Source organism: Micromesistius poutassou (assembly GCF_964030765.1).
Source record: "Micromesistius poutassou genome assembly, chromosome: 7".
Taxonomy (NCBI): domain Eukaryota; kingdom Metazoa; phylum Chordata; class Actinopteri; order Gadiformes; family Gadidae; genus Micromesistius; species Micromesistius poutassou.
In genome coordinates this window covers 349574-363907 of record NC_140277.1, presented here as the reverse complement: position 1 = coordinate 363907, position 14334 = coordinate 349574, and the positions used below count along the sequence as shown (strand labels likewise).

Below are 14334 nucleotides of genomic sequence, written 5' to 3'. Positions count from 1 at the left end.
CGACGCTGCGGGGAGAGATTGATGTTGACCCTCTGTGGCTTGCTCCATCTATGTTTTATTGTTGTTGTTGTTGTTGTTGTTGTTGTTTACGCCGCGGGTTGTTGTGCAGGAGTTCTTCCAGTACTACATGGAGAGTAACGGATCCAGCCTCACGGCGGAGGAGGAGAACAGGATGGATCTGCTCAAGAAAGGTAAGAGTCTGAGCCCGATCCTGTACCCTGTGGGTCCTATGGTATAGGAACGTGCGTCCGCTGAAGCGCCTCCAATCCCCACATTCCAGGGGGATCAACACGGTGAGGAGTGGGCGGCGGCTATTCAGGGTCACTAGTGTCACTCTGCGGGCGACCGCGTCCACTTGTGGGTGAAAGGGGTTAACGCCTTTTAAGCCCCGTTCCACATCCTAAGTCCTTGTTTAAACAAATATAAGTTTAACCAACGTTTAATTTTTTTTTTTTTTTTTACAGCTGCTGGTTAGGTTAAATGATGTGTGCATGAAATGAAATCCCCTGAATTATTAACTTTGTTTTTCAGTCTAGTCTAGCACATGGGCGGGATAATGTGCTGTTTGGTTGTCTGGTCTCCGTGGAATGCTCTGTGAAGCAGCCAGGGAGCCCAAACCACTAAGAAGCTTCTAGAACGGCCACAGAGTGACAACTGCCTCTTTGTGAGCAGTATAGTTTTATTTAGGAGAGGTGTTTGTGGCTGAAATGATATTTCAGTTGTTGTTTGTTCTGTTTGTCTTTAGCATTTTCCCTTAGCGTCTACTTTTGTTGTATTAGTACTTTGTATTTTTTATTGTATTTTATTTATTTTTATCCTGTGTTTTTCTGCTGCTGCTGGGCTACTGCAACAAACAAATTTCTCCTACGGGGGATTAATAAAGTTGTATTGTATTGTAAGGTGTGTGTGTGTGTGTGTGTGTGTGTGTGTGTGTGTGTGTGTGTGTGTGTGTGTGTGTGTGTGTGTGTGTGTGTGTGTGTGTGTGTGTGTGTGTGTGTGTGTGTGTTTTCTCCTCAGATGGCTCGGGGAGAAGGGCGCTGCAGCGGTGGCAGGCAGGCAGACCCCGTCCGTGTTGAGCATCTTTAAACAGGTCGGCACGCACACGCACGCACGCACACACTAACCCTATTCCCTGTCAATCTTGTCAATTGAAAGCTGTTGGATGGACTTCAACTTTCCTGTCGTCCGCCTGCCACTATTGGTCTCTCACACACACACACACACACACACACACACACACACACACACACACACACACACACACACACACACACACACACACACACACACACACACACACACACACACACACACACACACGGCTGTGTGAATGATGCATCGGTACAGCCCCATCACTCCTAGGAACGAGGGAGGAAGCTTTCGAGTGAAAGCGTAAACCCTGAAATATGAATGCGTTTTGAAATGAACGTGGACGTTGAAATCCTTGTACTGTTATTGAACCCGGTGCTCGTCCTCTGAACGGAGTGAGGATGAAGTTATCGATGGTAAACCGCGCCCGTCTCTGTCTCTCTGTCCGCTCAGATCTGGGTGATGGCGTTGTCGGTGTGCTTCATCTTCACCATCACCATCGGAACGTTCCCCGCCGTGACGGTGGAGGTCAAGTCCTCCGTGGCCGAGGGCGGCGCCTGGGGTACGTCCTCTGTGTTAGCACGCTAGCTAACGCTAACACCCCCGCTAACCGCAATGCATTGGACTCAAAATATATATATATATATATAATATATATATATATATATATATATATATATATATATATATATATATATATATATATATATATATATATATATGCACACACACCCCACATCTAACATATCACCCCATGTCTAAAATATTACCAGTTGAAAAACTAGCTTTCATTAAAAAACAGAACACAAATTCCAGATTATGAAATTTGACATTTAGTTTCTGGTTAGGGCTTTGATCTCTAATGGGGTCTGCCGTACTCGGTAAGCACTCCAATAATAATTGTTTTGTCTACCAAACGCTATTTAAGAGGTCATCCGGCCGTGATGGACTGAAGTCTAGGATGTGACGACATTTTGTTTTGTTGTTGACGACGTGCAGACACCTACTTCATCCCCGTGTCGTGCTTTCTGCTCTTCAACCTGATGGACTGGGCCGGCCGCAGTCTCACTGCCGTCTGTATGTGGGTGAGTACCACACCACTGGATTACTACACCACTGGATTACTACACCACTGGATTACTACACCACTGGATTACTACACCACACCACTGGATTATGACCAACTGTATGACCACCACACCACTGGATTATTACACCACTGGATTATGACCCACTGTCTGAACACCACACCACTGGATTATGACCAACTGTCTGAACACCACACCACTGGATTATTACCCACATAGTGGACCAACACTGATTATTATCAATCTAGGTGATCAGAAGAGCTGCCAGCAGTGTGATCAGGTCGTCAGCTGCTGGATAAGAGGCTCCAGTGTTCCAGTGTTGCCCCAGGCGTATTGTTATGCGTTGCATATAAGAGTGGCAGCCACTGTGAATCGGATGTGATTTGGTTGTGAAAAGGAGGTGTGCAATGTTGTGATGAACACATTGCGCGGCGACATGGCTGGAAAAAAAACAGCGATAATTCCCAGCACTGGAAGCGGTCATTGTTCCAGTGGGGCTTCTGCAGTGAAATCATGGAAAAACTTCTGGTCACTAGAGAACGAACCGAGGAAAACAGAGAACCCGAGCTTTGATTGTTTTGATTTTGTGTGTGTGTGTGTGTGTGTGTGTGTGTGTGTGTGTGTGTGTGTGTGTGTGTGTGTGTGTGTGTGTGTGTGTGTGTGTGTGTGTGTGTGTGTGTGTGTGTGTGTGTGTGTGTGTGTGTGTGTGTGTGTGTGTCAGGCTGTTTTCAAGGAAGTGGTTTTGGGAGTTCAAGTAGCTGTACATGTGCCTCAAAACTGACTGTTACCGCCAACACTCACACACTAATGGAAACTAATGTTAAGGCGGATATCTGTCACAAGAAAACATAAAACTAACCCTTGATCTCAAAACAGAGTGAGTGTGTGTGTGTGTGTGTGTGTGTGTGTGTCGCACTTACTGAACCAAAATATTCCTTTTGAATGTTCCCAAATGATCACGCTCATTTGATCTTTTACATACACAAAAGTTGAAATCAAATGGAAATACTCAAAACGAATTCCAGGGATGTCCGGCTTAGGAGCAATATCAGCATTCCTTTCCCTGCAAAGTTTTCCAAACACCAACTTTATTAGCGTACCCTTTGCCCTGCGGACGGTAACTCTGGCAGCTATAGAGCCGAGCGGCTCGGAGCTAATTGGGTTCTGGGTGGGTTAATGCAGCTGCACGGGTCTGCATGTACCCAGGAGTTCACCAGCAGAGCAGGCTCACATGCTGAGTCTACTCAGACGGCACCATGTGAGTTGACTTACTGTCCTGTCAGAGCGCGCTCATCAGGCTCCTCGCCGCTGCACTCAGGCGCTCTGTCACAAGGTCACAGGCAGGCGCCTCCCAGCACACGGGGCACGGAAGACACCGGAGGGTTTGATAGATAGATGGATAGTAACTTTATTGAACCCTAGGGGGAATTCAGGGTCCAAGTAGCTCAAAGACATGGAGACATCACACATAACACACATTTAACACAAGCAGGATTATCAAACAAGAGATCCACATGGACGATAAAGTGAATAAGGATGAAGACACTGAATAACAAATAACAACAAGTCCCCAAATTAGTCTGCTGAGGCTGGTGAGTGACAGGGCAGGGGCTGACCTGTGATTCAGTTGAGTTCAGGTGTGTTTGTAAGGTGCTCTATGAAAGTGATGATAGTGCAACAAGGTAAGGCAAGACAAGTGCAAGTGTAGTCAAGAGACCAGCATTAGATGTTAAATATTAAATGTGGCTAAATGAGGTACGTTTGCTGCTGAGAGCGGCCTTCCTGGTCCTGTCCTGGTTCTTGTGTTCTTGAGCCTCACGCAAATAAGGAAATGCTTTAATGTTCCCAGGAGGGAAGTTCAGGAGGCACTGAAGCAAATCGTAAGACATAGAAAAAGAGATGAGCTTTTATTATTATAGAAACAAATGATGCATCAAATAAACAGATTATTTTAAAAACTAAACCGAAAATATTCCGATTGTTATACATTGGATGCATAAAATATACAGATGATTATACAGATGATACATCAAATGTACAGATTATTATACAAATAAAATATACAGATTATCATACAAACAAAACATAAAATATACAGATTATTATACAAACAACGTATCAAATCTACAGGTTATTATACGAACAACGTATCAAATATACAGGTTATTATAAGAACAACGTATCAAATATACAGATTATTATACAAACAACGTATCAAATCTACAGGTTATTATACGAACAACGTATCAAATCTACAGGTTATTATACGAACAACGTATCAAATCTACAGGTTATTATACAAACAACGTATCAAATCTACAGGTTATTATACAAACAATATCAAATATACAGGTTATTATATGAACAACGTATCAAATCTACAGGTTATTATATGAACAACGTATCAAATCTACAGGTTATTACAGCGATTACCTGACAGGAGCAGTTTGCCACCTGCTTGAATGTGATGCCAAGTGAACCCCTCTCAGGGCCCCAGAGAGGCCCCAGAGAGGCCCCAGAGTGGCCCCAGACAGGCCCCAGAGAGGCCCCAGAGTGGCCCCAGACAGGCCCCGGAGTGGCCCCGGAGTGGCCCCGGAGTGGCCCTGGAGTGGCCCCAGACAGGCCCCGGAGTGGCCCCAGACAGGCCCCGGAGTGGCCCTGGAGTGGCCCCGGAGTGGCCCTAGAGTGGCCCTAGAGAGGCCCTAGACAGGCCCTAGAGTGGCCCTGGAGTGGCCCTGGAGTGGCCCTAGAGTGGCCCTGGAGTGGCCCCAGACAGGCCCTGGAGTGGCCCCAGACAGGCCCTGGAGTGGCCCTGGAGTGGCCCCGGAGTGGCCCCGGAGTGGCCCCGGAGTGGCCCCGGAGTGGCCCCAGACAGGCCCTGGAGTGGCCCTGGAGTGGCCCTGGAGTGGCCCCGGAGTGGCCCCGGAGTGGCCCCAGACAGGCCCTGGAGTGGCCCTGGAGTGGCCCTGGAGTGGCCCCGGAGTGGCCCCGGAGTGGCCCCGGAGTGGCCCTAGAGTGGCCCCAGACAGGCCCTAGAGTGGCCCCAGACAGGCCCTGGAGTGGCCCTGGAGTGGCCCTAGAGTGGCCCTAGAGTGGCCCTAGAGTGGCCCCGGAGAGGCCCCGGAGAGGCCCCAGACTGGCCCCAGACTGGCCCCGGAGTGGCCCCAGAGTGGCCCCAGAGTGGCCCCGGAGTGGCCCTGGAGTGGCCCTGGAGTGGCCCCAGACAGGCCCCAGAGTGGCCCTGGAGTGGCCCCGGAGTGGCCCTAGAGTGGCCCTGGAGTGGCCCCGGAGTGGCCCTAGAGTGGCCCTAGAGTGGCCCCGGAGTGGCCCTAGAGTGGCCCCGGAGTGGCCCTAGACAGGCCCTAGAGAGGCCCCAGACAGGCCCCAGAGTGGCCCTAGAGTGGCCCTAGAGTGGCCCTAGAGTGGCCCTGGAGTGGCCCTAGAGAGGGGCGTGTGGCAGTATGAATCAAGGTCATTAATCTCCCTCTCCCTCCCTCTCCCCCCCCCCCCAGCCGGGGAAGGACAGCGTGTGGCTGCCGGTGCTGGTGGGCCTGCGGGTGGTCTTCGTGCCGCTGTTCATGCTGTGCAACGTGCAGCCGCGCAGCTACCTGCCCGTGCTGTTCGGCCACGACGCCTGGTACATCCTCTTCATCGTCCTCTTCTCCTTCTCCAACGGCTACCTGGCCAGCCTCTGCATGTGCTTCGGACCCAAGTAAGGAACCTGAACGCCCCTACGCGTGGGACTTGATTGGTTGACACACAGGACCCGGGGGGGGGTCCTGTGTGAACCGATGTATCGTACTCCAGCTAAGGCTGGGCGATTAATCGAATTTTGATTGCGATTTCGATTTCAGAGTGAAACGATCACCAAACTAATATAATCGAGTTGAAACGATTTAAAAAAAAATAATAATAATAATAATTGCTGGATTCATATCTGGACTTTATTTTCTATTTGACCATTCTGTGTATATTTTTAAGGGGAAATTTCGAAGTTCTCATTTACAAAGTGTTTTTTTTGGAGAGAATAATAATAAATAAATAATGATAATAATAAATGCATCATGTTTTCAAACTCAAAAATAATCGTTTGAATAATCGAGATTTCAATATTGACCAAAATAATCGTGATTATGATTTTTTTTTTTTCCATAATCGAGCGGCCCTAACTCCCGCTCGTGGTTTCCTCCATTACACCGATGTTTCTGTCTTGGAGTGAAAAAAAGGTTTTGGAGTCTTGACGACGCTAGTGTTAGTGTGGATCAAAGAATGTCAGTCCTGCGTGCCTCTCACCCACCCTGCTCTCTCTCTTCCCCCCTTCCCCCCCTCCCCCCCCCCCACACAGGAAGGTGGCGCAACATGAAGCAGAGACGGCCGGCGCGGTCATGGCCTTCTTCCTGTCCCTGGGTCTGGCCCTGGGGGCAGCCCTGTCCTTTGCCTTCAGAGCCATGATCTAATAACCCCCCCCCCCTCGCCTTCTCCCCCCCCACGGTATGGACACCCTGCTGCCCTCTCCTCCTCCCCCCCCCCCCCCACACAGCGCCGTCTTCCCACCCTGCGCCCGGCCGACGGCCCGGAGGCAGACACACCGACTGACTCACCAGAACCGTTCTCCTTTTGTGGTCGCTGAACGTGCGCTCCAACGGCTGTGGAGCACAGCCTCATTTCTCTGAGCCCCCCACCCCCCCACTCCCCCCACCCCCCCGGGAGTGGAAAGTCACGGAAAAGTGTCGAGTCACACCCCCCCCCCCCCCCCCCGTCCCCGTCTGGTGACGTCAGAGAAGAAGAACAGCAGGGCTCTGTGTCTCCCCGTCGTGACGGAGCGCTTAAAGGGCCACTCCGCAGGGGGGGGGGGGGGAGGAGACAGCATGCAGACACATGTCACCTCTCCCATTCGATTCAATGGTACATATTGTCCGACGTAAATATGTGTCTGCGTTTTAATAGACTATAGACGTACTTTTCATGTTTATTCCTCTTCCTCATTCATTTCCTGTTCCAAACAGCCAACGGCGTTAGGTTATACACAGAGTGGGGGATCCAACAGAGGACCAGTTTTGGCCCTGGCAGCCAAAGTCGCGGGGGGGGGGGGGGGGGGGGGCGGGCTAGCGATGTGACATTAGAGCCGTACCAATAAGCAGGTTGATCGCTACCAAATATAAGACGTTACCTGGGCAACCGACACAGCTAGGTGTGTCTCTATGTACTCGCCCTCAATACTGCCCTCAGATTACAGACGTGTGTGTGTGTGTGTGTGTGTGTGTGTGTGTGTGTGTGTGTGTGTGTGTGTGTGTGTGTGTGTGTGTGTGTGTGTGTGTGTGTGTGTGTGTGTGTGTGTGTGTGTGTGTGTGTGTGGTCCAGATGAACTGGTAGTGACTGATTGTACAAGCAGGGGGCAGCAGCAGTGAGGTCCCCGTCCCCTGAAGATACATGTGCTACTTCTTCCAATGTCCTACATTTCATGCAGTGGCGTCGTTACTGCTATTGGTGACCTCACTGTTTCCATGGGGACGGGAGGTTCTTTGCGATCTGACCCCAGTCCCTTCCAGAAGGCTCCAGGAAAAACCCTGTTGAATACATGGATGTGTTTGTATGTTGGGACTGTATTCGAGTGAAGAGCTCTCCTGTCTCACTGCGGGTAACGTGTTGTGGAGTGATATGTTACTGTACCTTTTATCCTCCCAGACGGCAGAACGCAACACATTTAGTTTTTAATAATGATGTTCGGCCCTCCTATTGTTCAGTGACCTGAGTCGTCAATGTTTTAAAGGCCTGTTGTGGTTTTTAGTGTCTCGATACACACGGCGGTGATTGCCGGCGTTATTATCAGCAGAACATATCCATGTATGCAGCGGCTGTTCATCAGGCGAACGGACATGACTCTGAAGAGCCCGTTCAGCCTTCACCGCGCGGGTCTCTGCCGTCTCTTATCAAGATGTTCTCATTTGAGTTTGTTTTATCTAGTTGTTTTTAATTTGTCGACAATTCATTTGGTATTTCCAATCAGAACGGAGAAAAACCAACAACCTCAACCGTGTATCAGTGTTATATTTCTACATATCTGATTATTTTTTTATAAGCTTTTGTTGTACCTGCAGATATAATGCATTACCAGATGTATTCAATGAGGCGGTCCCTGCCACAGTCCTGTCCACAGGACGGTGACGGAGGTATAGCGCGGACCAGAACAATGTTACCCAACAAAGAAAATAAATGTTTTTGTAAGATTCATTTTGCTGCAAGATTGATTGATGCGCACCAGCATTTCACCGACTACTAAACAAACTGCAAAGGCAATAACACAGCATACGGTTTCCCTTTAGCATCCTCTAGTGGTGTAGCTACAGTTAAGTTATTTCATTTCCAACCAGAGTAAAAAGAAAAATTCCCTGGAGGGATTAACTCCGTCTCCCCCCCCCCCCCCCCCCTAACTTGCTAGCAGTTAGCGGCAATGATTGTTTAGCGTACCGCACCGATACGATTAGGACGGCGTGGTCTGTAGGAAGTGAAGGGCTCTCTGAGCCGGTCCCAGTAGCTAGTGCTGGTGGCAGCGGTCCACATCCTGTGACCGACACCAGGGACGTGTGTCACATGCCAAGTATGCCCCTGCAGCATGTGACCCAAATCAACGTGAGCGGGACGCACAAGTTTATACTAATCTGAACATCCAACCTTTACAAAAGACCTCTTCTAATGTAGGACCTACACTCATGATGACGATTAGGTCTCGTTTTGTGGTTCTAGTGACACCCATGATAATGATAACACTGCACAATATACTTAAAGCTTTTTTTTTTCTTTACTTTGAACAAATTGGATGACCTGAATCTGAACCAAACAAACGTGTGTGTGTGTGTGTGTGTGTGTGTGTGTGTGTGTGTGTGTGTGTGTGTGTGTGTGTGTGTGTGTGTGTGTGTGTGTGTGTGTGTGTGTGTGTGTGTGTGTGTGTGTGTGTGTGTGTGTGTGAGAGAGAGAGCTCCAGTAATGACAATACCAAGGTGACGTTCCAGAGGACCAGCACGTATTCCCACACTAATGAGCAGAGCAGGCCTCTGGAGCCATATGTTCCTGACCCCGGCCTTACAGAATCCTCTTCCCTGCGCCGGCACACAGGATTTCTGAAGCTTGTTGCACCTCTCACTCCGGCCTCCACTCTACACTCTGAGGCCTCTCTGAGCCCGCAGGAACCCACAGCATTCTGTTCGATGGATACACTGAGCCAAGGATTTGCACTTTTTGCATTCATAACTCAAACCTACGTGTATAAATGTTGAACTTGTTAAAATACACTATATTTACTTCCTCCCCAACAAACAAAATATTTGACACGATTGCCTTCTAACCCGTACCTCAAAGAACAACAAATGAGTGAGAATCGTCTCGTCGTCCCTGATGCTGTGGGTGGCAGTGCCTGAACAGACTAGCCTATTGAGGCAGAGAGAGAGGCATAAGCCTAAAACAATAATTACTTCTGGAGTGCAGACAGAGTGCACTAGCCTACTGCTTGCAGACGCATAAAATAAAACGGACGAAACAGTTAAATCCTTAAGCCTACAAGCTTTCTTCTGACTTTCTTGGAAGCAAAGTTGTGGATTAGGTCATCAAATTTCAACTCACGGACGAGTTCTGACTCAATTGCCATGAGTGACAGGCTGTTTAAGCGCCTCTGTGTTAACTTGGTTAACTTCGGCTTCATGTTGTTGTGTGTCAGTTAATACGCTGGCGCTGGCATTTGATTTGAACGTCGGTTACCTGCGTATGACGCACACCATGCGATGATCATTCAAAGTTGTTGTCATTGCAATGCTTGTTTTTAAAATATTAAAACAATGTAACAGTCACACACTACATTTTCTAAATTACACATACTCTATATATATAAATTTATAGTAAAAAAAAAAAAAGTATATATATTTCTTTGAATCCAAGGGCCCCCATTGGCTCAGGGCCCCTGTGCACGTGCACACTTGGCACAAGCCATGATCCGTCCTTGCCTCAAGTCATGGGTAATTAATTTACTACTATAAATATTTGTACAAAGGAATACTGGATAATGACCACAGGTTCGTTTGGTCTGGGACCAGCGCTGAACTGTCAGACAAGATGATGTTGGTGAGAACTGAAATATATGTAATTTATATGCAGAGGTGGAAAGTAACTGATTACATTTATTTTTTAATTAACTGTACTTTTACTTTTACTTAAGTAATTTAAGTAGTTACTGAGTAAAAAATGTCAGGCAAGTATGTAGAGAACGACAAGATGCTTGCTGCATTGGTCTGAGAATTTCTGAGTTCACCTAGCAAGCCTACCTTTCAGCCATCAGTGCAGTCAGACTAGTGTGTAGTCGGAAGGCTGAATGGATAATGACTGACTGTCTTATGTCAAGCTTTAAAATTAAACTTCAGTTATGGACTTGAAATAGTTCGTCGTTTTGTGTAGGCTATTGAACAAAAGATTCAGAGATAAGAGAAGTGTTAATATCACAGATGTCAAGCATATAGTGTCATGACACTCCAAAAGTAGGCTATAGACTAAAATAGAAGCCCTTAATGTTTGAGTTATCTTATGACAGGATGTAAGATTGCTCAAAATCATTGTTCAAAGTTAACCCTGATTAGAGATTTTGGATCCCCCCTTGCAGTTGAAAACTTATGATTGGTGAGGCAATAAATATGACCAGTAAAAAGTAACCAGTAACTAGTACTCTGAGTAGGTTTTCAAAAGAGTACTTTGTACTTGTACATGAATACATTTTAACTACAATATTTACTTGGAATTGAGTAAAATTTCAGTGATGTTACTGTACTTTTACTTGAGTAGCTTTTTTCAGTACTTTTCCCACCTCTGTTTATATGTGGCTAAACTTGGTGCGCCCAATTGAAACTCAACACAGCGCAGTCGTCCAAAACAGTTAACCCTTTATGGGAAGACCTTTTAATTGGGTCGCATATAATGCTTCAAATGTGATTACCCTTCAGGGTTCATAGGTCAGTATCTCAGTTCAGGCTGACATACCTCAAACTCACATGTTAGTCTACAGGCCGCTGTCATAAGAATGAAGGCAAAGTATGATAAAACACAAACTATCCAGTCCTTCCCTAACATTCATGTGTGGATTCCAACATCACTGACAATCCAAATGGGATCAGTAAAAATGTTCTATCATTTTATTATTTTTCTACTATCTATTGATTGATTTAAAAACTTTACAGAATTCTTTATACTGCCGACCGAGTTTGTGTTATCAAATTACAGATCCGCTAACCTCGCCTCAAGCAACATAATTTGTTAATTCTAACTTCCAAAACGTTAACCAGCATGCGTGCAGAGAGCTGCATTATATAAACCTTGCAGACCTTGGTTCAAGACCCGCCCACAATGCTCTCCTCAGAAACCTAATGACATTTGGATGTCATGTGATTTGAAGGGATGAAAGGGTTACATTCCCGCAGAATACCTTCTCCATCTAAATGCTATTTGGAACCTAACAATTTCATATCTTATCTTTAAAATATAATTGGTGAAACGACATAATCTTCTTTGATCTTAATCTTAAAAATACATTTGGGGAGACGATATCGTTTTTGACCACTGGTTCATCGTGGTCAAAAATGTCATTAAACCCATATTCATCCACTCCTCCCCACTTCTGCACTCACTCACTCCGCAATTCCCTCCACCCCCGAATCATTTTAGGCCTGTTTATTGAAAGTGTATAATGTAGAAACCTTGAAATAGTTTACCGCGTAATAGGCCTACAATAAAGGATAACCCTCCTTTCTCTTAACCCTGTCTTTCCAGCCTGTGTACGTTGCAATGGTTGCAGCAATTTTTGCATGGTGGCCACGTCAGACATGTGGTGCGTCATATTGTCTTATTTCTGTTACACAAATGTCAGATCAGGGGATCATCAGCTGAACTTGGCAGAACGTGTGAATGTTAACTTAGCTAAAATTGAATCGATGAGCGGATACCAAAATAAAAAGTAGAGGTGATTCAGTCCCATCATCTTTCAAAAAGAGAGAAAAAACGTATAGCGTCGAGCCACAGATCCACAGAACTCTTAGTGTGATGGCTCCCTCTAGTGTCCATCACTATATAATGCCTGTACAAAATAAATTCGGAGTCAAACGAAGTCAGTATATATAAATATATATTCATAAAATGCATTTTACTTGGGATATAAAAGTATGAAATTCAAACCTAAATCAGCTCGAATTTCAATATTGCATCTCGGGTGATGATGATTGTGCATAACCAGTTATTATTGAAAGGTGTTTCCCAATCCTATAAACCAATCCTGGTTTTTGGCCTTCAAACTTTTTAAGATATTTCCCAATTATGTCAAAATGTTATTTTATTTTGTATATATTACTACTCCTGATCAAAAAAAGATATTACTGTTGCAAGGCTACAGATGGGCAAGCAATATAGGCTGAAATCATGCAAGTTCAGTTCATACAAAACAAAATGAATAAATTCATGTTCATGTTCATGTTCAGTATTCTGTGCTTATATTTTAAAATGAATCCTCTCCATTACCAGCTGCCCATCACTACAATCTCAAATTGCTGTGGATATTATTTGAACACCTGTTTCATTCATCACAACTAAGGCAGTAACTCTATTTAATAATCATGTCATCTGGACCTAAGCATCAATTCAGAATGTCACAAAATCTGAACTCAAGTTCAAGTTCAGTTCATAGAAAAATGAACTTGTTCAATGAACTAGTTCTTTTGAACTAGTTCATGCACAACACCTATAGGACCTATAGTGCCTCGACACCAGGTTACCAGGTTATTTTAGAGTACAGGTGCGTACACAGACAATGCACATGCAGTCAAATTTAGGGACGCAATAAAAACAGGAAACAAAGTGCAAACACAAATCCACCTATAATCAAATGAAAATAATGTTTTTAGTCTAGTTAAAGTTTAATAATATAAATATAATATAAGTGACCTCATATAAATTAAGGTCACTGCCAAGCACACATTAGCTGAAGTTTTTAATGACTACACACACACACACACACACACACACACACACACACACACACACACACACACACACACACACACACACACACACACACACACACACACACACACACATATACATATAGGGCACACACGCACACTCGTTCTGGATGCCCTGATTAACTGTGTTGACTGTCTGGTGACTCATTCTAAATTTAGTGCAGGCTTTCGCTCTCATCTTTCTACAGACTAAGAATAGGGGTGTAGCGTCATGCAAGTGCTGTAGGCCTACCCCAGAAGTCGGCTACTCCTCCGACCACCCTCTGACCCGCCCCCTACAACCCTCTCTGCCCTCACGTTGCCGCTTTGTGCTGGTCTACAAAGGATGAATATTGTAATGCCGCTCCACAATAGCGCATGTGAGTAGGGAGGGAGATTAGACATTGATGTCTATTTTGGTTTGGTTAAGTTTATTCAAATTGCAGGCCGTGACTTATAAGTGGGTCACAGCAGGGGATAAAGTTGATCATGCGATGACCGCATGTCAAAAACGTATTTCATATTTTATATAGGCCTATGCCCACCTTCTCTGTTTCCGTTGTTATTAACATGTTTCAAAAAAGAGAAAGGGAAAACAAAACTGATATGAAATGTAGGCTACGTAAAGAAACAAATATGTGGTAAGTCCTGGGCACAAAAGGTGTTGCATGAAGATGTTGGGCAACCCCTGGTTTAGACAAACACGACGTATTGCCGTTCCCTCGTCGACCACTAGGGCCCGCTAATTCCCAAGCGAGCAGAAGGAAAGAGGACACCATGGAAAAGAAATGCCCATGAATATGAATTGGAATAGTAAAATACATAAAGTAAATAGGTACGTTTACAGCCTGTGGTTCTTCTTATTTGTAGTTGAGCGCTTCCATTGAATGTATCCTTATTATAGGCTTTAATGTCACTTTCAAACATCACTGACAGCACATCACTGAAAACATGTTTTCAAAGATTTTTGGTCAACTTCACAATCACTGTACCATTTATTAATTAATGACTACATTTTTTAAACGTGTAGTTCAAACAGAATACACAGACAATCTACATCTGTATAATAGTGAAATATTAAAAAGTATAATAATATATTTTTAGAGCATTTTCATAAACTCTGAGGAAAAAAA

The 14334-nt window shown here is 45.5% G+C and overlaps 1 protein-coding gene across 1 annotated transcript in view; it reads left to right on the top strand.

Annotated features, from left to right (window-relative positions):
- The window catches only part of LOC311350104 (equilibrative nucleoside transporter 1-like), a 14273-nt gene extending 7402 nt beyond the window's left edge, over window positions 1–6871 (top strand). The window contains exons 6-12 of the mRNA XM_084470132.1: window positions 110–191; window positions 281–293; window positions 1018–1090; window positions 1543–1651; window positions 2089–2174; window positions 5690–5889; window positions 6523–6871. Of these exons, the coding sequence (XP_084326258.1) occupies window positions 110–191; window positions 281–293; window positions 1018–1090; window positions 1543–1651; window positions 2089–2174; window positions 5690–5889; window positions 6523–6634 (675 nt within the window). The 3' untranslated portion in view covers window positions 6635–6871. The remainder of the gene's footprint in view (window positions 1–109; window positions 192–280; window positions 294–1017; window positions 1091–1542; window positions 1652–2088; window positions 2175–5689; window positions 5890–6522) is intronic.
- Window positions 6872–14334: the final 7463 nt, after the last annotated feature.